The following is a 25,866-nucleotide window of genomic DNA, read 5'->3' on the forward strand; positions in this document are numbered from 1 at the left end:
ACGTGACTTGAGAACGTCATTAAGGATTCGAAAACCATTCAAGTGGACAGGGTTTCCTACGTTTCTGCAAGGAACTGGGAAACCCACTCAAGGAAAAGGTGGCACATGCAGAGGAATTTCGGTCGGTTATAAAGAAATGCACTCCAATTGAGTTCCTCTGCAGAAGGAAGAGAAGGCTTTTCCGGATTACGGTCCTGTCTCTTTAGCTTTTGCTGAATATCTTGTCTTAAAATTAATTAATTTATTATTAAAAATATTTATAATAAATTAAATAGCTGTTGCGTTTTCGCGTGTGTTGTGGAATGGACAATTCATCACGAAACAAAATGATATCCCAAGACTCCGATAAGGCAGGACAAGAATTTGTAATGATTTTCTACCAAACGATGGACAAAAAACGAAACGTGAATTCCAAAATAACCTATATAGCAACTCGCCAACCTGTTTGCAGAGCAATCAAGACTCATATTCGACGGAAACGAATTCTTGGGAGAAGAAGCCATCACCTTTTTACAAAATATTCCAGTTACGACTCATCGACTGTACTCATATGACTCTCAGCCAATAATAATAAGTAGTGCCCATATTTATGTCCCAGATGGCGAACTGTCCTCCGTGTTGGTCACTGTCCAAGGATTACTCATCGTTAACTCGAGTGAAAAGACTTTTTTCAATAATTTCACTCTCCTCTCCACTAATAATGTTTGGAAAATTACTTCTTGCTGTATGAGAATTTGGAATAACGAAAAATAATTTTTATTGCTTATAATTTAATTCTTTATTCCAAATACATTTATTTGTCAGAGAGCATTCTCTGACAAGTCACATGGAGTGAAATGAGCCTCACTCTTGTATGCGTTGTGGCGCAATATTCACAGTTCAGGTGGCCCTTGATGATGCCGATAAGGGCTACCTCTTTAAATGGACTCAGTCAGCCGTGCCTCAAAGACTGGGGGATAAAAACTGTGATATTTGGTTTTTAATAGTAAAATAAACAAGATCTGCGGTTTGAAATGAATCTTAGAATTTTCTTTAAATAGAAATATATTTGTTAAAAATAATTCTGAAGAACTAATTTATCTTCTTTTGGTAGTGTCATCTCAGAGATTTAAAGAATCCAGACTTGTTTCTTGACGAATGTACAGTGGGCGACCCTCCCGAAAGTCGTTTTCTCTCCTTTTGAGATATTCCAGTTTGTTGAGAGAACTTGAAGGCAATGTCCTTCTTTACTCGACGGTGAGAGAAGAAGGACAATTGAACGGCCACATCAAACAAAACTTTAATGTTATTCTGGGTCAGAGCTGAGCACTCTACGTATGAACGGGCTCCGATTTGTTTGGCCAACTCACGACCCTCCTTTTCCGAAATTGTATCTCCCTTTCCTCCCGAGAGGAGGTCACAATGAGTCCCAACAAGTACAATTGGAATAGTCCGAGAACCAAGTCGGGGACTCCAACAGGACTTGATTTTTTCAAAACTATCTCGATTGAGCAAGTCGAAGCACAAAAGTATTACATCACACAACTGGATTGTGCTGGAGTGGAAATGCATGCTATCAGGCTACAACTAAATAAGCACATTTACGTTGCCCGACGTGTCGTAAATCTCCAGCTTCAGCTTATCTCCGAAATACTCAACACACACTGAAATCGAATTTAATCACTACTTGAATAAGTGTCTAGAGAAGTAGGATTATAATTTTTGTGGAAGTAATGTTTGGCATAGCTCAAAATGAGACAAGTTTTACCGACTCGACTTTCGCCAAACAGTCCAATTCTTACAAAAGGAATGTTTCCTGATTGTTCATTGCCTGATTGACCATTCTTCATGTGCAAAAACAATAGTTTTATCGGTATTTGCGGTCCCAGACAAGACTTAAATTGTTATTCAAATGCCAAGGAAACGGCGATTGATATGTTAAGTAATCGGCAGACCTGACGATAGAATGAGCGTTAATGTATTGTTCACAGTTCGCTCGATAAAACAGAACAAAACAAGTATTCAATAAATTCAAACAATTCAAAATTCATTGATTTCCACGATTTTATGAATGAATGAGCTCAGAATTTATCATCTTTCAAAAAACACATTTTACTGTCCTTCTAAAAGTTTATCCTTTCTCTTTGACTTATTTTTTGATATTGGGATAGAAAAGAGATACCAGGCCACATGTTTAACACATTACTAGCATTCTCGCTTGAGAAATACCTGCTACTGTGAAGGAAAGATATTTAGTTCCACAGATTATAATTGACCCCATTAATGTCAAAAAGCATTATTTTAATGTAAGGATTTCTATTTAGGTCAATTATGTAAAACCAGAGAGTGATACAAATTAGTTGATATTGATTTACACTCTTCTCTATAATTTAGTGGTGGCATATTTGTGGTTAAATAAAATGATTAGTTCGTTAAAATAATATGTCTATAATAATAATTATTGCATAAATAATTTTATATTTAAAATATTCAAGTGTGTCCCAATACACTCATGTTTGCACTTTGTCCAATTACGACTCAACTTTAGAACGAATTTGTATTTTGGATGTTAAAGAATGTTCAGATGACAATCTACTGGATAAAACTGAGAAAGCTCCTCACATTAAGGTGAATGACCTTAAAAACATAATAGAAACGCCATTATAGCATGTCTCTGCATATGTCTACTAATGGTCACGATATATTTGACAAGAAATGATTCAAACAACAAAAAGAGTCTCCCAAGTATAATTGGCGGAGTCAGTTAATAGTCATCAACGCACTTTTGATGGACGAAATAAACAAATTCAAACTTAGAATATCGACAGGGGACATTTATTATTTCACGGATATTGCCGACTCTTCATATTCACCATTCCTGGGTGTGTGGTGTGAGTATATCTCAGGGAATGGATATATTGGCATACACTTCGACAACAGTGAAAGTTGTCTTTACTATTCAATGGACGGACACACTGGAATGGACTCCCTCCAAGTAAATCCACTCTTCCGACCGAGGGAGACTCCTGGTTTGGACTCCCTCTAATCATAGGGATATATTTCATGGACTTTGCGGAAGGTTGTTTGCGACTGTTCTACAGTTACCCACGGATGGTCGATTATTTCATATAGTTTAGGAAGGAGTTGTGGTCCGGGAGATCCTGTTGGTCCATCGAGGATATCGAGAGGCCATTCTCCAAGAGTTCCAAGTCGAGAACGACTCGGTCTGTGGGATTGGGTCATCCTTTAGGAGAAGGACATCAAAATTGAACTTGACTTTCCATTCATTGAAGGGGATCTTGATGGCTCGATTGACTTGGAGGATTATGTTGCTTTTGTCATTCCAGATTACGATAATTGCATTTTTATCCGTTCCAAGACAAACACAATATCAGCTTCCCCTAAAAAGTAATTTATTTGTGCTATGGGAGGACAACCAGCGTGATTTTTGTCTCGTTTTTTGCATGTAATGAAGAGAAGAGACCCTTCACTCAACCAGAAGCACACCTGATGATCAGACAAGCCCTCAATTCCTCCTCTTCTTCGGACACATTTTATAATAGACACTTTTCTATATGGAAAGAAGTACTGTTGATAATAAAATATGAGAGCACGCGTGTGAATGTGGCCCTCAGTCCTTCCAAGGCGCCCAAATCCATCAACACTGGATTGATAAAAGCCACCTCATATTATATTCTAAGTATGGCCAAAATAAGGAAGACTGGTGAGAAACAAGGCTCCTTTTCCCACGATATGGTCGGCTGTTATTCTGGACCCCCAACTCTGTTTTTTGTGTGAATGATTCTTTAGTTTTGTTCCTTCCTTGTGGTCTCGTGATTTGTCGAGTATTGAACATATTTTTGACACAAGTCATGTTTGGTTGATCACCCTGGCCAATGGAGGGTGTCTGAAATCACTCGAGACTGCCCGTGGAGTGGCCGCCTCGTTCATTCTCAGCATCGCCTCTCTTAAATTGACACACCAGCATCTTGAAATGAATATTTCACCGAGCCATCTCCACAGAGAAATGATCTTCAACAACGTGGAGTACTCTGACAATCTAATAAATATTAAAATCGCACTCTCCCACGATAATAGGCCCGTTCTGTATGTTTGTACTATTCGTGGAAACACTCCACTTTTTGTTTGTGGAGGTGCCTGTCTTCCTCCTCCGAATAAAATTGAGTTTGTCCTCAGTGGGTGATTTGTTTAGTTCAAATTGGCAGTTACTGTCTGTAAAGCAGACAATCCCCGAGTCGGCGATTTTATACATATCTCCTGATTTACACCACATAAACACTCTCACACGAGCTATTCATGTTGAATCAGTCAGAGACGGTTTTATACGTAGATTGACATTTCTAGCACCTTCGCACGATTCGGGGATCATAACTATGCATAGACATGGCAGTGTGTTTGGAGATTTACCGGCGACGTTTTGGAGTATTGTGTTTATCGTAGTTTTCATTCCCCACTTTGCCCTTGCAGTTTGCCTTTATAGAGAATTTGTTTACAAGTAGTCCTTGTGACCATTTTTGATAAATTTGTGACTTTTTCCTTGGTTTTAACGATATAAAAATGTTTTGTAAGGTCGAATATTAAAAGATGTAGATGAGAATAGTTCCATCTTTGGTTTGTTGGATTTGTTCTAATTCAACAAGTAGTTTGCTAATTTAAATTGTGTACTTTGAGCATTGAAAATGTGGATGGAGATTAAATTAGTTAATGCTGAGTGAAATAGAACACTATAAACAGGTTTATGAAGAAATAAAGAATACTTATTTTTCACTCGGAACCATCCATTAATTTGATAATAAATTGATTGGGAAAATATTTGTTGTTCCTTTAGAACCAATAATCCGAACATCTTAGAAGTGACTTTTGATATGCAGTTCTGATAACATACTCCACATGTGGTTGATTGTGAATAGCATTGGGATCACGTGATTAATATGTTTTGTTTTTACCGTCGTCTCAGTGTTACAAAAAGTGTTGGAAATGAAATAATAAGAAAAGGGTTAGTATAAGCGTGTAGTTTAATGAATCCTTTCCCTTGGCACTTTGGGGAATTATTATTTCATCAACCTTCATTAATTCCCCAAACAACAGGGTTAGGTGTTGGAAGGTTCAATAAATTGTTTTAAAAGATTTTAGAAGCAGAAAAAATGTCTTGTTTACTCCAATGAAGACTTGATGATTTCTAATTTTGATAAGCAGCTTTCTGTGATGTGTATTCCCAGATTTTGAATCTTATTGCATTATATATTTTTACGTTTATGATAAATAAAGAATAGCTTAATGTTATTTTAGGGTCATTTATTAGAGCTCATATGATGTTAAACGATATTCGAGAATTTTAGTTGCTTGACCTTAGGGTGATTTTGTTGTATTGATAGGACTATGTAAGTATTTTCATTTTGAAATGCATTAGCATTAGAGACTCATTTGACAAATATATTTTGGGCAACATTTACCCTGAAAGCTATTATCAGATGTAAACGAAAATTGAGGAAAATGCCGAAACTACCCTGGAATAATGCTCGAGAGTGTAATAATTTGAGTAAGGTGATTAGTGGTCATTAAGAATGAGAATTTTCAAGACAATGGAAACCTCATTAATTTTGGGTTCCAAATATGGAAACGATTTATGATAGAATAAAAGGAAATATTTTTTGCGGGAATGATGGACGAAGAAGTTTCTCCTTTGGTGATTGACAATGGGTCGGGAATGTGCAAAGCAGGCTTTTCTGGTGACGATGCTCCACGGGCAGTATTCCCTTCAATAGTGGGGAGGCCCAAACACGTCGTATGTTTAGAGTTGAGTAATATTAGGGTATAATGGTCGGAATGGGCAACAAAGACTCTTATGTAGGGGATGAAGCACAAAGTAAACGAGGAATCCTTAGTCTACGATACCCCATCGAACACGGGATCGTGACTAACTGGGACGACATGGAGAAAATATGGCACCATACGTTTTATAATGAACTGAGAGTAGCTCCAGAAGAGCATCCAGTCCTTTTGACTGAAGCCCCATTGAATCCAAAGGTAGCGATTGTGACAATATTGTAGGCCAACCGAGAAAAAATGACTCAAATCATGTTCGAAACTTTCAACACTCCGGCAATGTATGTCGCCATTCAGGCAGTCCTGTCTCTCTACGCATCTGGACGAACAACTGGGATTGTCCTCGATTCAGGAGACGGAGTCTCGCATACTGTCCCGATTTATGAAGGATATGCCCTCCCACATGCCATAATCAGAATTGATTTGGCTGGTAGGGACTTGACTGACTATCTGATGAAGGTACCCACATACAGTGACCCCCACAGATCATGACTGAGCGGGGGTACTCCTTCACGACAACTGCGGAAAGAGAAATCGTAAGGGATATCAAAGAAAGATTGTGTTATGTGGCTCTTAATTTTGAGCGGGAAATGTCTGAATCTGCGTTATCTTCGTCGATAGAAAAGTCCTATGAACTTCCAGATGGGCAAATCATTAGCATTGGGAATGAACGATTCCGTTGCCCAGAAACACTCTTCCAGCCTGGTTTTATTGGGAGCGAGTCGACCGGGATCCACGAGACAACTTACAACTCGATAATGAAATGCGACATTGACATAAGGAAGGATCTGTACAGCAACATTGTGTTGTCAGGGGGGACTACAATGTACCCGGGGATTGCGGACAGAATGAACGCAGAGATGGCATCCCTCGCCCCTTCGACTGTTAAAATCAAAATTGTTGCTCCTGCAGAGAGAAAGTACTCTGTCTGGATTGGAGGGTCGATTCTGTCCTCTCTCTCAACCTTCAACAGCATGTGGATAAGCAAGCAAGAGTATGAAGAAGCGGGCCCCGCCATTGTCCATAGAAAGTGCTTCTAATTCCAATCTATATAACTAATATTACTTACAAAAACTAATAAAGGCCTTAATTATGCATCTGTGACGATTTTCGTGTTTAGAATGACAAGAATGTCAATTTTTATTTCGCGACAATGTTCACAATGAAAATCATCCGAAAGAAAATGAGTTCAGTTACTAATAAACAATACTCAAAAAGAAATCATATGTGGTTTTTTGATCGAATGATGACACCCATTTGCTCGCTTAAATAGATTTTTGTGGAGTATTTATAGCAGTATTACCAATCTAGCACTCACGCAAACTGCCTATTCTGGAGTGATCGAACTTCCGTCAGCAGGTGTAATCAATTTTGTGGATGTCATTACTTGATTAATCAAATTGAGGATATAACAAAGGTAACTTTATAATTAATTGGATCGACTCGTTTTAGATAAAACGTATTCACATTTTCATACACAAATATCTTATAGATTATGAAAGAAAAGAGTAATGAAGTGTTGTTTGCGCATGTTCAGTGGATAAAGATGGATAGTCTCCGAACAGTTAGTGGATTATCCTTCCGTGTTATAGTGAAGTTAATAGATAAAGTTACCTCTCTAATATTTTCTCTCCAACTTTAGGGAAGTAATTAAATCTGGTAAACAATCCATCAATATATTGAAGTTTTAACATTTGTAATTAATTAAATATATTTCCTAAGGGGACACCAATTTTCCGTGTTAATTCCAGCACCACAAAAAGTGCCAATTATGGCCAAACAGAATCGATCGTTTAATCAATTGGCGATTTGCCGTTCATTTAAAACGCCGTGTTACTAATCGACGTTAATTCGCCATTTCCCTGTCTTTTAAACGGTTAGTCGCGATTCCTTTATTATGCCTGTCCTCCGAGGTCTAAATTTGACTTTTCTGGGCAGTTGGTTGTGCTCTGATTAGCGGAAGGAATGACGTGCTTGTTGCCAGGCTGTTCATTCTCATGTTGTGGCGACATCTGTTGTTTTAGAATGGACCTCCAACAAGCACAGGACAAATTCCTGGACATTGTCTCTCAGCTACCAAACTACATTCGACCAATGTTCGTGTTGTGGACTGAGTACAAATTGGCCGAGTTCAAGACCACGTCGTCCATAACAGAAGGTTCAAGTGACCTACTCCATTTCGATAGGCCAAGACGATTTTAAGCGTTGGAGGACGTCCATCTTCTGCGGACTCCTCACGGAATCAATGCACTCTCACCAGGAACTTCCAGAAAAAAAACTGGATGACCCAAATAAAATTATGACTCCAGAATTCAACATTACGTGCCAAACCACGGAGACGATTCCTGAGCAAATCCTGCCACTGAGGGAATTTAAATTGGGTGATAAAATGATCCTTTCCCCTAACAATGTATTTGTATGAGGAGCATATGTCTAGACATCTTTCTCGAAGAATCATTCTTTGAAGAGAAGAGGTAATGACAGTTCACGGAGGGTGACTGCCAAATACCGAGTAATCCAATTCCCGGAAGACGTTTATGTTACCGAAGACAAGCTGATGTGTCTTTTTTGCGATCAAGTGCTGGACTATCGTCGACTCGATTCGGTCAAGGATCATATTCGGTCAAAGAAACACTCAATCAACAAAACTAAATCCATCTAAAGAAACAATGAATTTATCGGAAATTTATTCGAATAATAACTAATATTTAGTTTTGCAATTGACCTCTTTTAATGATGTTTTATTTTTTTATTTTATTTAAACACCAAGACAAAGGTAATTGGACCGTGCATATTATGATGTCAACATGTCGTTCCCATCTCGCGGCAGGGCAATTAATAATAAGACCACGGTCGAAACCGGACAACTAGTTACGTGAACCTGATGCACTTCTCAGGGACTTCCTCGCTCAGTGATCATTCCACGAGCCCACAGAAGATCGCACGGGGCAATCTGGAGTTCTACTTATTCAATTCTCCAGAGGAGTTGGTCTGGAACGTTTTTATTATAGGACCAGCGTTCTGTTAAACTGTATGCTTTTAGTTTGGGATCCCTGATTCTCCTCCTGTTGGTCCCCATGATGCGCAGGCGTAGGAGATGGACGGTTCAACTGAGTGAGAGCCGTTTCTCCTTAATCCTATAAACTTCTCAGCACGTTTGTTTTCTGTTTGCATTTCCAAAGTGTGTTGTCGGCAAGAGGAGAAAGCAAGGATGCATGTCGAGAGTCACTCTTAGGACTGTCTAGTTTTTGTTGAACGGTATGACCACATTTTTCAGCTTCAAAGGGACTGTCTTTCTTTATCAGATGTGAAAAGGAACGTAGCGGACTTTGCAGCGTTTAAAATAAGTCGGTTATCAGTTAGCCAGATGTTGAAACGATCCAATTTAGCTTGTAGCCTTTCAGAGGCCCTTTAGATGTTCCGATCCCGTGAAGCAAACACAATTTCATCCGCATAAGACAAGATGACATCATTCTTGTCGGTAGGGGGCGGGAGATCATCCAGGTCTTAATGCATTCACCGTAATCTTCCAATAAGCTTGTTACTGTTCTCAACATATAGATTAGCTTTGGGATAGATAGGCAATTCCTAGTAGAAAAAGTCAGATGTGGGTGTGTGGACTGGCCCCAGAGAGTCGCCTGTTGAACTCCACTTGCAGACTGAGTAATGGATGTTCCCAAAATGAGTGCAGGAGGCTTAGATTAGGGCAGGCAGTAGATCGGCAGAGTATTTGGAATTTTTTGGGGCAGGCTTCAATGATACAATTTATTCTTACGGAATTTAATGCGTTCCTCAGTCAATTATTGCCAACGAGGAAGTGAACACATGCAGAGCATAAAATTAAGTTTTGCTGCTTTCCAGAACTCTAACTCCGAGTTATGTTGACAGAAAGTATGGCAGGAATGCCTCGAATCTGATTGCTATTTTGGCGGCGATTTTTAAAAAATCTTCCCAAGGGCAGTCCGACGGATTAGAGTCAGTATAATTTGAAATTTATACCTATCGAATTTTTTTACATAAAGAACTAAAGACAATTAATGGCTTAGACATGCATAAAATAACGTTCAACTCAACTAAAGAAAAAAATATTTAGAATCCTTAACTTTTTCCTGAGAAGAGACATCAATGCCTATGACTTGGTTAAAAGAAACAAATTGCTGAAAAAGTTTATTGACGAATCGAGTCAAAGAATGACTCAAATCTTTCTTTTAGCGGAGTTGAAAAAACCTATTTAAGGAAATTTGAAACAAATACAGGCACTCCTCAGGGAAATTTGGACTTATTTCCGCTACTATTCACAATATACTCGAAGACAGCTATGAGGGAACTGAGACCATTATACCAAGGAAAAATAGAAGAAGCGATTTATGCTGATGATGTCGACCTAATCTCTGAATACGAAGAACTCTTTAGAAATGTACTGAAAAAAGCTGTACTAGAAAAACACCAGATATACTTGGGAAATGGTTTCTCACCGTGAACGGGGAAAAACAAAACGAACAGAAATAAGACGAATAAATAACCCACTCGAAGTAAGAAACTTGGCTCTCAATTAAAAAACAGTGAAGATATTATACGAAAAAAATCCTGTAAACGCAGCATCACACAAGCAAAAAATCTATGGTTAAAACAAAAAGGAATAACATAAAGCAGAGGATAATGCTATACGACGCATTTATCAAAACTACGGCACCTTAGAAGGGAAATTGAAGAGACTAGACTCGTTTCACGGGAATCATCTAAGAAACATAACTGGAATGTCCTGGCTATCCAGGATCTCTCGGAGTAGACTGTACAACAAGTGTGACTGTACGCCAATAAGTCACCAGATCATTAGCTCTCGTTGGAAACTTTTTGGACACGTCCTGAGGTTAGACCCGAAATCCCCTGAATATCGCAATTGAAGATTATTCCTCCTCTAATGTAAACCCTCTTGCTCGTTTTACAAAATGATCCAAAAACCATGAGAAAATCGTTGGCCCCTAGTGACGATCTGGACTCTCTGAGGAATCTAGGTAAAAACAGAAGCGTTTGGAGTAGCCTAACTAGATTTCTGATAATTTTTGCTGCACATATAAGCTATAAATGTTCTGGCTTTCGTGAAAGTGTTAATAATAAAAGAAGAGACATTTCTAGGTATTAGGGCTGACAAAAACAAAAAGTACTTTTCAAATGGAGAATATCACATATTAGACAAAAGACTTTCCATTTTTAAAAGGTAACATAATCATCGGATCTGGAAGTTTTCCACCGTCCCTGCAAATCCAATGAAAAAAGTTCTTTTGACGTAAACAAAGGTAAATGACGTTAACACTAATGTAAACGGAGCCGTCTTAGAGTAATAGTCCAGTGGTAAAAATCGGAAAGACGTTCAAACAATTCCCAAACTGAGACTTCTATGTGATAGAATAAGATATCAGGTCGAGCTGATCGGATCGGTAGTGTATTTACACAAGTTAATGATCACAGACAAAAATCTCCTAATTCTTCTGTTTTGATGTCTCTTCCAGGGTTCGATAGGCAGGAGACGGGATCTAAGATTGTATTGGCGAATAAAACTGACTCCGTACAAAGTTTCAGACGGAAAAGAGAAGATAAATAACACGGCACAAATTACCAAAAATAAATACAAGTTGTTAAGTTTCAAGAATTATTTAGCTAATTGGAATAAATAGACAAAGAGAAACATGAAAAATCTATGGCAAACTACTACCTAACGTGTGACAAAAATTTCAAAATTAATGGCTGGATTTGTGTTGAGACGGCACCAAAGGGAATTGAATTTTCATAATGAACATTTATTCTGCAAAAGTTAATCCAACATGAGAATTCCAAAAGTGTGACTACTATCGGACTTAAGAAATCTAAATCTTTCATGATTGTATTCGAACAGAAAAACTTTAAAATTAAAAATTTATACTATTAAATTTATATTGTTAAAATTTCATATTTTCCTATTACAAATTTAAAGATGGATTACCTGACACTTATAAAAATAGTACTCTATAATTATTAAACAATTTTTGACAAATTTTATAGCTTACGTCATTAAATATTACCTGTCATAATATCCAAAAATGTCGTAAAATTATCCACAAATTACAAAAAGGACATTAAATTTATTAATTGCAAAACATTTACGTTATTGTGAGTCTATAATTGTGAGTAAAAGTGAGTGTTTTTATATTTAAACTAATTCTACATCTGAGGAATTCTTTTTCTTTTGCTATTAATAATAATACGAGAAAGGAAACTTATAGTGAAATCCCAGAACAATTCCTACAACCACTAATGCAAGTAGTGCCAAAGGGAGTGCTATTTTTATAGCTTTGTTGCTTTCTAAAAAATTAAAAAACATGCGATTAATAAACATACGGCGATTTGAAGATTCCTGAGATTCTGAAGGTTTATTTGTGTTTTGTGTAGAGGTTGATTGTATCGTTGATTTTACAGTCGTTGGAACGGTGTCTGAAAAATTAAAACTTTTAATTTACCCTTTTCGCAAATATAGAATTCGTCGTTCCATAGCGAATTTGTCCACAATCCAGTTTTAGGAACGATCTTTGCCAAATATCCAGGAGTTAAATTAATCCGTCCCCAATTTGAATAAGTCTAATCAGTTATTTTATGAACAGACAATTTTTTTAGATGTCCGTAGACTAATAAATTTGGTAGTTGCACGATATACTCCAATAAGATGCTCTTTTGTAATAGATTCTATTTTTAGCCAAATAGAAATATACTAGCAATAAAGTCATTTTCGGCACTATCGTCTATCTCCAAAGGATATGCTCCAAGTTGTTCACACAATTTGTTATAATTGCCTGATTTCAAAGATGTATTAGACATATAGTATATATGGCCTTTGTATTCGAGTTTGGCTGCATCAACTTTTGATGAGACAAATATTGCTAATTCAAAAATGGTAAGAATTGGCATTGGCAAAATCATAATTTTTAAAACTCCACTAATTTTTTAATATTTTTTGATTTATATACGAATAGTGAATGTCGTCATTAATTTTAGTACAAATCATTTTACGAAAAAAATTTGTTGAGCTAAACCTTTTCGGAGTATCACAGACTCTAAAAAAGGAAGAAGAAGAGGGGGAAAATATGTCAGTACCACCCCATGCTTACTCTGGATTTTGAACTTGACAAATTAAGTGATCCTGAAAACCCTGAATAAGTTTTTTTTACACTCTTGACTTTCGTGGCCCACACACCTCAGTATATGCCAAGAAAAAAAATTTTGAAGTTGCTTTGTAAGTTTTTTGGATGGTAGTTTTGTTGAATTTTTTATTCAAAATATACTCTTGCAAGACGTGAGTGGAATTATGATATGTGTCACAACAGTGACAGCGTTAAAAAATTACGTTTGTCTAATGGCCCATACAGAGTACAACTTAAGATGATACAGAGTAAAGCTTACTGAAATTTTTTTTTGAATGGCAAGACGTGGATATTTTGAAAATTATAGTTTCGACTAAATAAAAGCTGAACATTTTATTCTCATTTTCGGAAAGCTATATCTGCGAAATACTAATCGACTCCTCAAGCTTGTTATAGCTTTAATACCCACAAAAGAAATGAAAATCATTCCTGAATAAATCCACGAAACAAACCATTGTGGGCATAATGGTCTGGATGCACTTTGCAGAATGAAATTTTTCGTAATTAAGCGAAACATCATTCGTAAGTCGTGTCATCGCTTAGAAAGACTGAAAACGAGAACCAAGAAGGTCTCAACTATTGCCCTGGGAGATTTTTCTTATTTCCTTCAACAAATTAGAGTTTTGGATAGGATCCCATCTATTGCATCAAACTCCGCTCATGCAAGTCTTTCAGAGGACTGCTGAGCTCTAGGCAGTTTGATGGAAAATCGTCTGGTCTTGAGCTTGGCGGTTAGACGGTTCCTTTTGTTCATTTGATACCATCTGCGTCAACATGTAGTTTGTAGGAATCAGTGATGTCTACTGTTAACTCTAATTAGTGTAGGTTCCACGATGTAATTAGAGTCCCATAATCTTTGAACGTCTTTTTTGTCTCGGCCAATCAAAATCCTATAAATAGTGCTTTTGTCCCGTGCGAGATTTAAACCTTTATCCCTGCAACATATTTCTAGTTCCTCCAGGTACGGTTCAAGTTTGCTCAGTGTCGGGATTCCCACAGCGAAACATCCGTAACTAAGATGTCGTCGGCGTAGATGATTAGTCTTCTTGTCAAAAAGGGGGTTTGGTACATCTGACAGGAATAAATTGAAGAGCAGAGGCCTGAGAACTGATCCCTGGACACCTCTCCTGAGATTCACAGACTTTGATAACAGATTTTTACATCAAGGCACAGACTTTTCTCTGACAGGAAACATTCCAGTCATTTTACGTTTTTCTACCCAGCACCAGATCACAATATAGAACTCATCAAAATAGTAAATTAGTGAATAATAAAGTAAAGTCTTTCATATCCGCCAAAAACGATATAATGTGGCGATATTCCATGAATACTGCCAAACATTGTCACTTTGTCCTGTCCGTAAATTAATTTGACGTTGAGACTTTAAAAGCACAGTCGTTTGATATTTTATTTGTCGTATCTCCATTTTCTTTTTTTAATAATTTTTTGTCAGCAATAATGAAATTTTGTAATGCACTTTCTTCTACCTCTGATAATTCTATCGAATCATAGCTAAAAGTTGCTCCATTTCCCCTTCATCGATTCTTCCATAAATATGTAACATTTACAGCAAATCCCAAAATTCTTTTCCATTATCAGTGTGTATAACAAGCGGAGGCCCGACTTAATACAAAATTCTTTGGAATAAATCTGTCATTTCTGCACAAGATTGGCGACCCTTCAAGCATTACATATTTTGAAAAAGAATCCACAATAGAGATTTCTCAATTTCGATAAAAGGCGGTCTCTCCCAAAGTGGTTATGTTCCGCCTGACTTTGTTAAGTTGCACCTCAACGCACTTAAGCTTTAATTCGAGTTCATCTTCACATACAAATTTACCCCATTCTTTAGAAATATGTTTTTTCATTTTCAAAATATAAATTCATCTCCAATTTCGTGAGCCTGTATCGTTCATGTAGCTTGATTAACCATGCATCAAAGTTGGGGTCCTCATTTATTTGGTTTTTTCAAGTGTTTCTTTATATAGTCACGCTACACGCTTTTTAATTAAAAAATACAAATAAATAATGAATTTGATTCACAAAAAGTGACCATTAGTGCAGATTATATTCTGACTGTGGGATAATATAATTGGAAAAATAAAATATTTTAATTGAAAAATTAGGCAATCCACTTAAGACAACGAGTCTCCTTATGGGCATCGAAACACGGAATAGAACAATATCGTGACCCACAGGCAAGACATTTATATTTTGAAAAAGAACTATCATATCTATGGGAAGAATACCTACAGACACTGCAGAATTGAGCCATCGGGAACCTGGGAGGGGGCACTAAGGCAGTGTGGTAGTTCACATTGCGTGGACCGACATCCGACTAAGAATAAAGTAAATGGACTACTTCTATTTCTTGTATTTGGGCGAAGGACAATTTTAATCTCCAACGAAATATTTCCCCTGATCGGTTTCGCATCTTCCTCCCAATTTTGGATATGCTTAAATCAGCATTTGGGTCTTCAAGAAAATTGTCAGCCTCCAGAGTTTCTATCATCTTACAACGTCTCTGATTAGTCACATTCTCGTCCAAATTCTTGCATTTTCGACGACTGGTGACTGGGTAATTAATATTAAGGGTTTTGGGCGAACCTTCATCCATGCTGATTTACCACAGAAAGCAAAATTGTTTTATTTAAGTTTATTTCAAAAAGTAAATTTTTCATATATAAATATCATTTTACAAAATGATTTAAATAACAGACGTATCAGACAATTGAACTCACACTCAGCATTATTTCTTCTACAAAGCAGCTTTAAATTTATTGCTTTCAAGTAAATAATATGAATAAAAAAAGATCACTTATTTGCTACTTTCTTCGCTCTTCTCTATAAAAAAGTACTCGTATGGAACGCAATCTGCTGGGATACTTTTTCTGCCTCACACCGTGTGCTCCGGAGACTAAATCCGCCGCTCAGAAGCCCGAATATACAAAAATGACAAAATACTCCTGCCTTTCGGATAAGTTTTTAGTGTTGCCAATTTGTAACACAAAGATATTTCGTACACTATTTGATCTTTTTAAGCATACAATGGATATTTTTGATTATTAGGATTTACTATCAACTCTTTTGATAATAGTTTTTTATTTGTAAATTTTCTACACTTTAATGTGTTTCAAACGATTTTACGAAATTATTAGAATTGACACAATAAAGAGAGAAGGAAATAACAAAAAATTAGCTCAACATGAAAAATATCCAAGGAATTAACAAGAATTAAAAAAGTTTCAACTGCAGTTTTGTAGGATCGCGTTTATCGTGTCAATATTTCGCTCATGCAAGTCTTGCCCTACTTGTGAGGATTCCAGTGCTTTTTAAAACAATATTTCCGACAGAAGGACGATTTACTCGAAAAAAAACGAATCAAAAAAGCTCTTTGCTTTTTAAAACAATATTTCCGACATCCTTAGAGTAAATTCTTGGTTGTTCCGCGGAACATTCCCGGCTTTGTTAAAAAATAGCTTTTTCTGTCGTCTAAAGACCTGCCCTGTAAAATGGATAAGTGTACCCGTCGAAGACATTGTATTCTAATACCGAGTTATTAATAATGAGATAAAAATGAAATGAATTTGGATAAAAAAGAAACCATACTCGTTAAATCAAAAACTAAAATATTACGAAAGTAAAGAAAGAGCACTAATTGATTCGCTAATTTCATCAATGATCTCAGAGAGTCCATTAATCTATTCAATCGGAGTTTATTAATGAACCTTTCGATCATTCTGCTCACGAATATGAGGAGGGACACACTCTTCATAGTTAGGTAACCCCGTACTCTTCAACACAATTCCCAACTGATTCCTTGTCTTCTTCAACTTATTTTCCAATTTGCTTACTTCCTGATTAATATTAATCTTTCCCTACACATAACGTCAATTAAAGTAACCTGAACGTGCAGTGACACACTCACACCAGTCCTTATAAAACGGGCCACACAGCCCTGAGGACTGGATTCCACTGCCTTGAATGTTTCACATCCAATAAGTGATTGGATATCCTCGCTCATCTCACTATAAAACCGCAACTTGTCTCCATCCCCACACACAGCATAAACTAGCAATTTAGCCAACAGACATACAATTGCCACTCCCGCGCTTAATATCACTAAAACAAGACTTGAGACTCCTAGCCGCACTTACAAACTCCAAAACACAGTCCACCTCAGTAGATACTCTCTCATTTTCCCATTTCGAATACTGAATCATCACATAAGAGGACTACATCTGAATATTCTGGATATGGAGTGACACATATGCTTGGAGGAGTATTGGGAAGAGAAGGGAGACGTTGAAAGAGTTCCTCGGCAATGAAAGGCATGAAAGGGGCAATGAGGAGGAGGGCAGTCCTAACACACAAATGCCACCCAACGAATATTAGCAAGTCTCGGAGAACTATTATTCCTCAAATGCACTTTAATATTCTCCTGCCAATAGAGAATATACAATAACCAGGTAAACATCGCAGTACTCATTATACCAAAATCTATAGCAAGCATCCGTTGCTTGGGAAAAGTTATATGTGGTGAAGGCAATGTTGCATTCCCGGACTGCTATGGACAATCAATGAAGAATCCACATGTCGAATGTTCCTCCAATCTCAGGAGTGAGGTCATTGGAGATGAAAGTGAGAGAAAGTTTGACTGCATTCCATATTTTATTACAGAAGAATCGACATCCTTGAATTCGGGAAATATCAAGGTTAATGTCACTCCCTGCATTGAGTGACTACCACTAACCCTGTTGAGTGTATGCACAGAGGGCAAATCGGAGGGCGTCAGTCCCACACTCCGGAATACCATTCGGGAAACTCATCTTCTGCCCTTCCAAAGCCACGGCAATCTCACTCTCTGCCAAGTTTCCACTTTTCAGTTTATCGTTCAATTGCTGTAAAGTGGCTCCATAAATAACGTCGATTGGGTCAATGACATTTCCCAAGGACTTACTCATCTTCCTCCCTTGGGCATCCCGGATAATGGAGTGGAAATAGACATGTGTGAAGGGAAGACAGTCCAGCAGAGTTAGACTCATCATGACCATCCTGGCCACCCAAAAGAAGAGAATGTCACTCCCCGTCTCCAGAAGTGACGTCGGAAAGTACTTCATGTCCTCAGTCTGCTGTAGTTAATTATTCACAACCTCCTCAGGCCAACCCATCACTGAGAACGGAAACAAAGCAGATGAAAACCACGTGTCTAGAACGTCCACATCTAAATTAATGTTATTTCTTGCCAACCCCTGGTTAATGTTATTTCTGTGAGTGAGGGATACAGCGAGTGTGCTTTCGCCAGTGCCTCGCTTTCAGTCCTGCCGACCACCCAACACTCGGATGTGTTAATTCGATAGGCAGGAATTTGATGTCCCCACCACAACTGTCGAGAAATACACCAATCTCGGCCAGAACTAAGCCAATGTCGCCACGTCTCGTTTAGTTGTGATGGGATTATTACGAGTGACCCATCATCCACTGCCTACCCTTAGGGAAACCGACTACCTGTATAGCCCTCTGTGACATACTACCACAGTCAACAAACCACTGAGGCAAGAGCAGTGGCTCGATCACGTCATTAGAACGACTACAACGAGGAATAGCCATGACATGTGACTGCTCGGAGACATACAAACCCATCTCTTTCAGTTCCAACAACACTTTCTTCCTCGCATGAAAACGAGGTAATCCCTACAAATTAATATTTCACTGGCTACTGAAAAAGCTCCACATTCTCCACACATCTTGCCCTCTTTGTCAATCACAGTAAGAAGGGGCAGTCCATGTCGTTCGCCCACTAAAAAGTCCTTTTCGTCGTGGCCAGGCGTTATTTTAACACAGCCAGTCCCGAACTCATGTCGACGAAGGAATCACCAATCACGGGGATTCTTCTGTCCACGAGTCTGTTCACCACATACTTCCCCACCAAATGAGCATATCGACTATCATCCGGGTGGACGGCCACTGCAGTATCCCCCAGCATTGTCTCAGGCCTGGTGGTCGCCACAGTCAAAGTCTCGTCAGAATTCTCCACGGGGTATTTAAAGAGGTAGATCACTCCAAACGGCACTTTTGCCTCATAGCCCGGCACAGTCAAATATGTCTTGCCAGACAATTCCAGTTTATCCACTTCCACGTCAGAAATGGCGGATCCGAGGGCACAAGACCAATTCACCAGTCTGCTCTTCCGGTAGATGAGTCCCATGTCATACAACCTCACAAACGCCTCCACAACAGCACGGGATGATTTCTACATTTAATAATCACTAAACTTGACTCATAGTGAAACACTCCCTGTCCCAGTCTACTGATATTCCTGCCTTCTTGAATTGACTATAAATAGTGTTCCCCTTCTCTTCTTTCCATTTCCACACGCGGGACAGGAATTGATCCCTTCCCAGGTCATGTTTGGTCAGGCCTTCTTCTCGTTGGATTTTACGCTCCAGAAGTGACTGGGTTGCAATCCCTGCGTGGTCACAGCCCGGGACCCAGAGAGTAGCCCGTCCCCTCATTCTATTCCACCGAACAATTGCATCTTCGATGGAGACTGTCAGCATATGCCCCAAGTGGAGAGAGCCAGTCACGTTGGGCGGGGGGATTACAATCACAAACTTGTCTCCGTCATTCTATTTATGGATAGGGAGAGTTGTACGTTGTATTCGGGTTTGAAATATCCTTCTTTCACCCACCAGTCGTACCAGCCGGCTTCAACGTATTGGGGGGAGTAGGAATCAGGTAGAGGACAAGCAGTGTCTAAATGTTGAGAGATAATTATAACTCTTTTTTCCTGCTTCAAATAGTTCGGAGGTTTGTGATTTGTTGTTCTATTTATAACTTAAATGTTTTTATACGTTTGTTGTGTTTAATTCCATATCCATTGAAACAAGGATTAATCTCGTGTTAAATAATGCAATTTTATTTATTTAAAATAAACAATGATTTCAAATAATTAAAAAATTATGGAAAAGTAAAATTAAATTTAAAAAGATCAATAATCTATTTACAAGGTTTTTAACTCTGGAGACCACAAATTTTTATACTAGGACCTCAATAACTCGGACCTCCCTTGTTGGATTGTGGATTTTATAAAAGGAATTTTCACGAAATGGAAGATCAAGCTGAGATTCAATCAAAAAGAGATAGGTGAAGTGAGAATGGAGAGATTTTTTATCGCCCAAATTTGTGTGCTTATGCTGGACCACCTGAGTAGAATACTGAATGTGAGATATCCGAATGTGAACAAGTCAAGTAAGAACACTCAAGTATAGTTTACAAACAACTGTTTATTCATGGACGGGCTAAAAGTGATTGCCCAAGTTGATAAATTGGAACAAAATACTGAAAAGTCATCAACTAATCTTGCATGGTTGAGTGGACAGGAACGCTGCTTGACGGGATGGATGGTTACCTTGGAGTATTCGAAGACTAGGATAGCAGAGTTCTGAAGAATGACTCAATCTTGGATGCAGTCGGAAAGAGGATTAATAGTCTGGCAGATTCGAAAGGAAATTCTGCACATTTTTTCAAGGCTGTGAATGAGCATGCATTGTTGTTGTACAACTACATCCGGCTCATTTATATCAAATTATGCAAATTTGACAAGGTTTTAATACACCAACAAATACACATGAAACCCCGAAACAATCATTGAGTTTATCTTCCAAGACCCTACTGAGAAAAGGATTGTTCTCTGTGGTGCATAAAAACTAACGAAAAATCCTGAAAACCGTCAGATCCAAGAAAACACACATGGCCACCATCAAGCTATTCCTATGCAGAAAATTCCAATTCACAACTCCGGAAAGCCCAAAATGCTAACCAGGTTCCATCTCTGTTCGGAAATGTACATCTACGTGTACAGAACCTGTGTAAAGCCAGTCCTCACATATAAGAAGGCCAGTTCGAAGGAGAGTGACGACTTTATCGCACAGTTGAAAGAGCCAAGACGTCTGCATTGAAATTGCCCAGCGGAGTACAACTTGATGGAGGCTAGAAGACTTAAAATAATCCACTGTGTTGAGTAATTATATGGGTTAGCATAGAAAGACACACTTCGATGCTTTGTTTTTATCTCCCCGTTAATGATCTTAAGTTTTTGAGTTTTCTTGAATAATGATATATTCAAAATAATTTTGTACTTTTAATTTAAATAGAATAAATCAATTTGAACAATTCATCTTTGTTGTTCATTTTTTCTTGCTGCATTATTATTAAATAGAAGATAATGGCGAAACATCACCCAGATTTAATATTTTGTCGTAAAATGCCGGGAGTGGGTAACCGCAGTGAATTAAAATAATAGCCATTGGTCGACTGTGTGAAAAGTGTGATGGAAAATGCGTGATATGTGACTCATATGTGAAGCCATCAACATTAGTGCGAATATGTGACGAATGCAACTATGGGAACTACCAGGGGAGATGTGTCGTCTGTGGGGGGCCCGGAATCTCGGACGCCTACTACTGCAAAGAGTGTACAATCCTGGAAAAAGATGTCTGCTGTGAGGTCTCACTTTCTAGAGAGATGGTTGCCCTAAAATTGTCAATTTGGGATGTGCCAAAACTGACCTTTTCTATGAACGGAAAAAATATGGTTTCCGTAAAAATTGATCTCATTTTGTCTTATTTGTTCTACCATTTTTGAGAGTGTTTATATTTGATGAATGCTAGGCAAATACTTATTTCAAAACTAATTTTTGAGCGACAATTCAAAGTCCCTTTTTAGAGTTATGTTCGCTCCCAAAACCTCACTGAAGAATGAAAATGCCACCTATTTATTTTAACGTTTTTTTATGCAGTAAGATAGAGAGGTGTGTGTCTGAAACATTTAACTTGGCTTTATTTTGTTGATTGTTCAGACAATCTATTTGATATTTTATGTGTGTGTTAAACATATTGAAATGTCAAATCCATAATATCACAAAGGATGACCTTTTCATTGTATTAGAGTACAATGACGTACACAAGACAAAGAGGGTGTATATTAGAAATGTAAGTCATGCATTGCTGGCTGTGCTTTGGTGACGGACAAGCTTAGTCCACTGATATGTCAGATCGTTGTGGAAATTCATATTCCTGAATAAAATACGGAATAGTTGTCGGAGATAAAAGTAGTCGGGGGCCTCGTCAAATCGAAGAGAACGACAGTAATTGAGATAAATCACAAATTCGTTGGGAAACCCCCGACAGAGTGACTCCACTGCCGTCGATATCTTCTTCTCTGATATCCTCTCATACTTCTGTCGCCGATTCCCAGCTCTGAGGCCTTGCCAAGGCAGGTTTCCTCTGTTGAGGTACATGAGGACGTACCCTAGGGACTCCAAATCATCCCTCCGACTCTGTTCCACCCCCAAATGAGCATTAATACTGGCATATCGAGCAGTCCCCGTCAGACTCTTGTTCTCTCTGTAGGGAATGTGGACACCCGTGGACACACTCATATACTTCTTGGCCAGACCAAAGTCGATTATGAACACTTTGTTCGAATACTTCCCCAAACCCATCAAAAAGTTGTCGGGTTTTATGTCCCTGTGAATAAAACAACGGGAATGGACAAATTGAAGTCTCTCCAACATTTGGTCAGCCAACATCAACACACTTTTCAGTTCGAGTCTTCGATTACAGACATTAAATAATTCTTCTATTGACTGTCCCAGCAGTTCCATCACCATTATATTGTATCCGTTATGCTGGAAATATCCGCTTATTGACGGGATTCCGTGGTCTTTTTGGAGGTGTTGATAAACTTTACTCTCATATGCCAATTGCGTGTGCTCAGAACGAGAATTCTCGACTTTTACGGCCACTTCTTCGCCGTTAATAATACTCACTGCCGAATATATTTTTCCGAATGACCCACTTCCAATTTGACGGATCAGTCGGTAATAGTTTCCAACTACCACGTTTGCTAGGTTGTCTTCAATTTCTGACATTGTTCAATTGAAAGTGATTAAGGACAAAGCAACAAAAAATAACTTATTTTTTCCATTATTTTAAATATTAAATAAACATATTAGTGAATTAATAAATAAACAACTTCCGCATAAATTACATATATTGGTTGATTTATTTTCAACAATACGGTCACCTCTGTTTCTCCCCACACGGAGACAACCTTCTTCGCAAATGCGAAAAAAATTGAACATCCTCCGAACTCTATTCGGCATATGGAAAAAGGGGTACTGGCAAATATCTACCGCCCTTACTTTGAACCATCTATCCTAGGGGTGCGCAAGTGCGGCCGTGAGTCGATGAATGTGCGGCCGTGGGCACAATTAGGTCATCGAGCAACTAATCTTAAGTTCTTTGAATGAAGAAAAAAGAAAATTTAATATCAACTGGGAAAGTGAATACTTCGTAGTCTAAACAGACAACAATAGCATGCAATGCTTATTGTGCCATGAGATTGTGAAAACTATAAAACAGGACAATGCTAAACAACATTTTCAAAGACATTTAGACCACCTAGTTGTCAAGTCCAAGTTTTCAAAAGAAGATTCCGCCGAAAATTTGAAATACAAATTAAGACAACAAAAAAAATGTTTAAAAACTTTTTTTGGTACTTTTGTCGAAGTGGTCGCAGTTTTTTTAGAAGATAATTAAATTATTAATTTTTTTAGTGAAAAATAGATTTTAATTTATAACCCTCTATCAATAATTTAAATGGTTATTAAAAATATTTAAAAATTTATTTAACCAATTTAGTCATTTTTAGTACGCGGCATCAAATTCCAGGACTGTAGAAGGAATTTATGTCTTTTACAATCTGTGCAAAAGATTCCTTATAGTTCTGTATTTGTTTTCGCCACATAAATTCTGAAAAAATAACTAACTAAAAAACCTGCGAAATAAGATCCCAGATGATGTCTTACAGCTCCTCTTTGAGCTTTATTCTTGCATTTTGCACTTCCCCACATTCGTTCTACTGTCTGGTTGCACTCCCGTCGTTGGATCCACAAAGAATTTTTCTGAATATATTATATTTCCTTACTTATGGTTAACGGTTTCGTGTGGTGTAGCCGTTTTCAACCAATGATCAGTTGAATACCCTAAATCAGCGGTTCTCAACCGTGGTCCCCGGGGACCACTAGTGTCCCCAGAAAATTTTTAGTGGTCCCCAGGAATTTTCGAAAAATAAATAATATTAAGTAAAGTTAAAACTAATTGTACAATTAGTATATATCAAAAACATTGAAATTATCAAAGCGGTTTTCAATCGTGGTCCCCAGAAATTTTAGTGGTCCCCAGGAATTTTCGCAAAATAACAATATATTAAATTTAAAACTAATTGTACAATTAAGTATAAATCAAAAACATTGAATTAATCTGATTTGATTAGCGTGGTTTATCATTCTAGTTATGGTTAACAAGAATCGTCGTCTTTGGTCGGATTCTTACGTACAATTTGGATTCACTAATTCATTGCCCCAAATAATGAAATAAAGGCAAAATGCATGATTTGCCATAAAATTTTGGGAAACAATTTACTGAAACCTTCTCACTTAGGCGCCACAAAGAGTCTGTACACCCAGAAAATTCCTGTTGAAGACCCAATTCCAAACTGGATCGTTCAACCTTTCTTGACCTCATTTAAAGAATATCAGGAACTCAATTTTCAGCAGAGCTTGATTGAACTTCAATGTAATCAGTCTGCTCAGATTATTTTCAAATGTACTTCATTATTAGATTTTTGGTATTCTCATTAAATAAATTACTTTTTATTGTTAGGTGTCAGATGGCAAAAGAATTTTCATTTTGAGTAAAACTGCATTGGAATCAATACTTGCATCCCCACTACTTATCACTGTGAAATGGCGATGTCGTCGTCTGACTTTTCTAAAAACAAAATATAGAAATAGACTACGGGTACAAGATGATATGCGAGTAGCTTTGTCGAACATAGAGCCTGATATAAGTAAAATTATTCTGAGCAAACAAGATCAGAAATCTCACTAAATTACTATATTAAATTTTCTGTTATTTTCATAATGTTCATGTTATTTTTATAATAAATATTCGAACATGTCTAAACCTGGCCCTGGCGAGGCCCAAAATTTTGCGCTAATACCAAAAAATGTTTATTTTATTTAAGGTGGTCCCCACAAATTTTATAGTGCAAAAAGTGGTCCCCAGTCTAAAAAAGGTTGAGAACCGCTGCCCTAAATGTTAATCAAATAATGCTAACCTTTCCAGCAGTCACTATAAATAATGCTTCCCACCTCGACATATCGAATTACTAGACTGAGGCGTCCACACAGACTTCACGTAAAAACATAGCCCAATCGACATATGTATGTTCACCCCATTGTATTCGTGATGAAGCCATTTGAAGTATGCCTATCGTAACTCCATAAGTATATGTAGGCGATGACATCCTCAAATGGCAATCTACAATTCTCTAACCAGGTATCTAGAATTATTTGAGAGAAATTATACCTTTTTTAATAGAACATTGGACTCTACACCAACTCTTGAGCATTTCCAATTGAGCTTCGGTCCCAAGACTAATTCCATCTGATGTCCCTTCGGACATATACGTGATTTTGAAAGGATATCCACATTTTGCAGAAATGCAACTGCATCCTCCTTACTTATTGGGAGCTGTCGGAATTTGATGTTGCATAAGTCCACAACAGAATTTTCCATGTGACCTATAGTGCCAGTTTATATCAATATTAGGTACATGCTCGCCATAATATTAAAAAAATTAGAAAATAATTAGTAAAAAATTTAATAATATTTTAAATTATTGATAGAGCGACTTAAATAAAAATAATATATTCCACCTCAAAAATTATTAGATTTTTTAAAAGGCCTAAAAAAACTGCGACCACTTCGACAAAAGTACCCTTTTTTTATTGTGGCAA

General features: G+C 37.6%; 2 protein-coding genes and 2 pseudogenes across 2 annotated transcripts; 1 reads left to right on the top strand and 3 right to left on the bottom strand.

The window, feature by feature from the left end:
* Positions 1-1,095: 1,095 nt before the first annotated feature.
* LOC115228232 (rac-like GTP-binding protein RAC9) lies at positions 1,096-1,551 on the bottom strand. Its single transcript, XM_029798867.1, has one exon. The coding sequence runs from the start codon at positions 1,549-1,551 to the stop codon at positions 1,096-1,098; it is 456 nt and encodes a 151-aa protein (XP_029654727.1).
* A 4,108-nt stretch (positions 1,552-5,659) lies between these two features.
* LOC115228272 lies at positions 5,660-6,906 on the top strand (annotated as a pseudogene).
* Positions 6,907-18,646: 11,740 nt separating this feature from the next.
* Positions 18,647-21,616, bottom strand: LOC115228233 (annotated as a pseudogene).
* A 379-nt stretch (positions 21,617-21,995) lies between these two features.
* LOC115228234 (casein kinase I-like) lies at positions 21,996-22,932 on the bottom strand. Its single transcript, XM_036498883.1, has one exon. It carries the CDS (start codon positions 22,930-22,932, stop codon positions 21,997-21,999), a length of 936 nt encoding a protein of 311 aa, XP_036354776.1. The 3' UTR covers position 21,996.
* Between the last annotated feature and the right edge of the window lie 2,934 nt (positions 22,933-25,866).

This window comes from Octopus sinensis, unplaced genomic scaffold (genome assembly GCF_006345805.1).
Source record: "Octopus sinensis unplaced genomic scaffold, ASM634580v1 Contig10079, whole genome shotgun sequence".
In the NCBI taxonomy this organism is placed as follows: Eukaryota; Metazoa; Mollusca; class Cephalopoda; order Octopoda; family Octopodidae; genus Octopus; species Octopus sinensis.

Coding starts and splice junctions, on each gene's coding strand:
- LOC115228232 (XM_029798867.1), bottom strand. CDS start 1,551: ATGCATTTCCACTCCAGCACAATCCAGTTGTGTGATGTAATACTTTTG.
- LOC115228234 (XM_036498883.1), bottom strand. CDS start 22,932: ATGTCAGAAATTGAAGACAACCTAGCAAACGTGGTAGTTGGAAACTAT.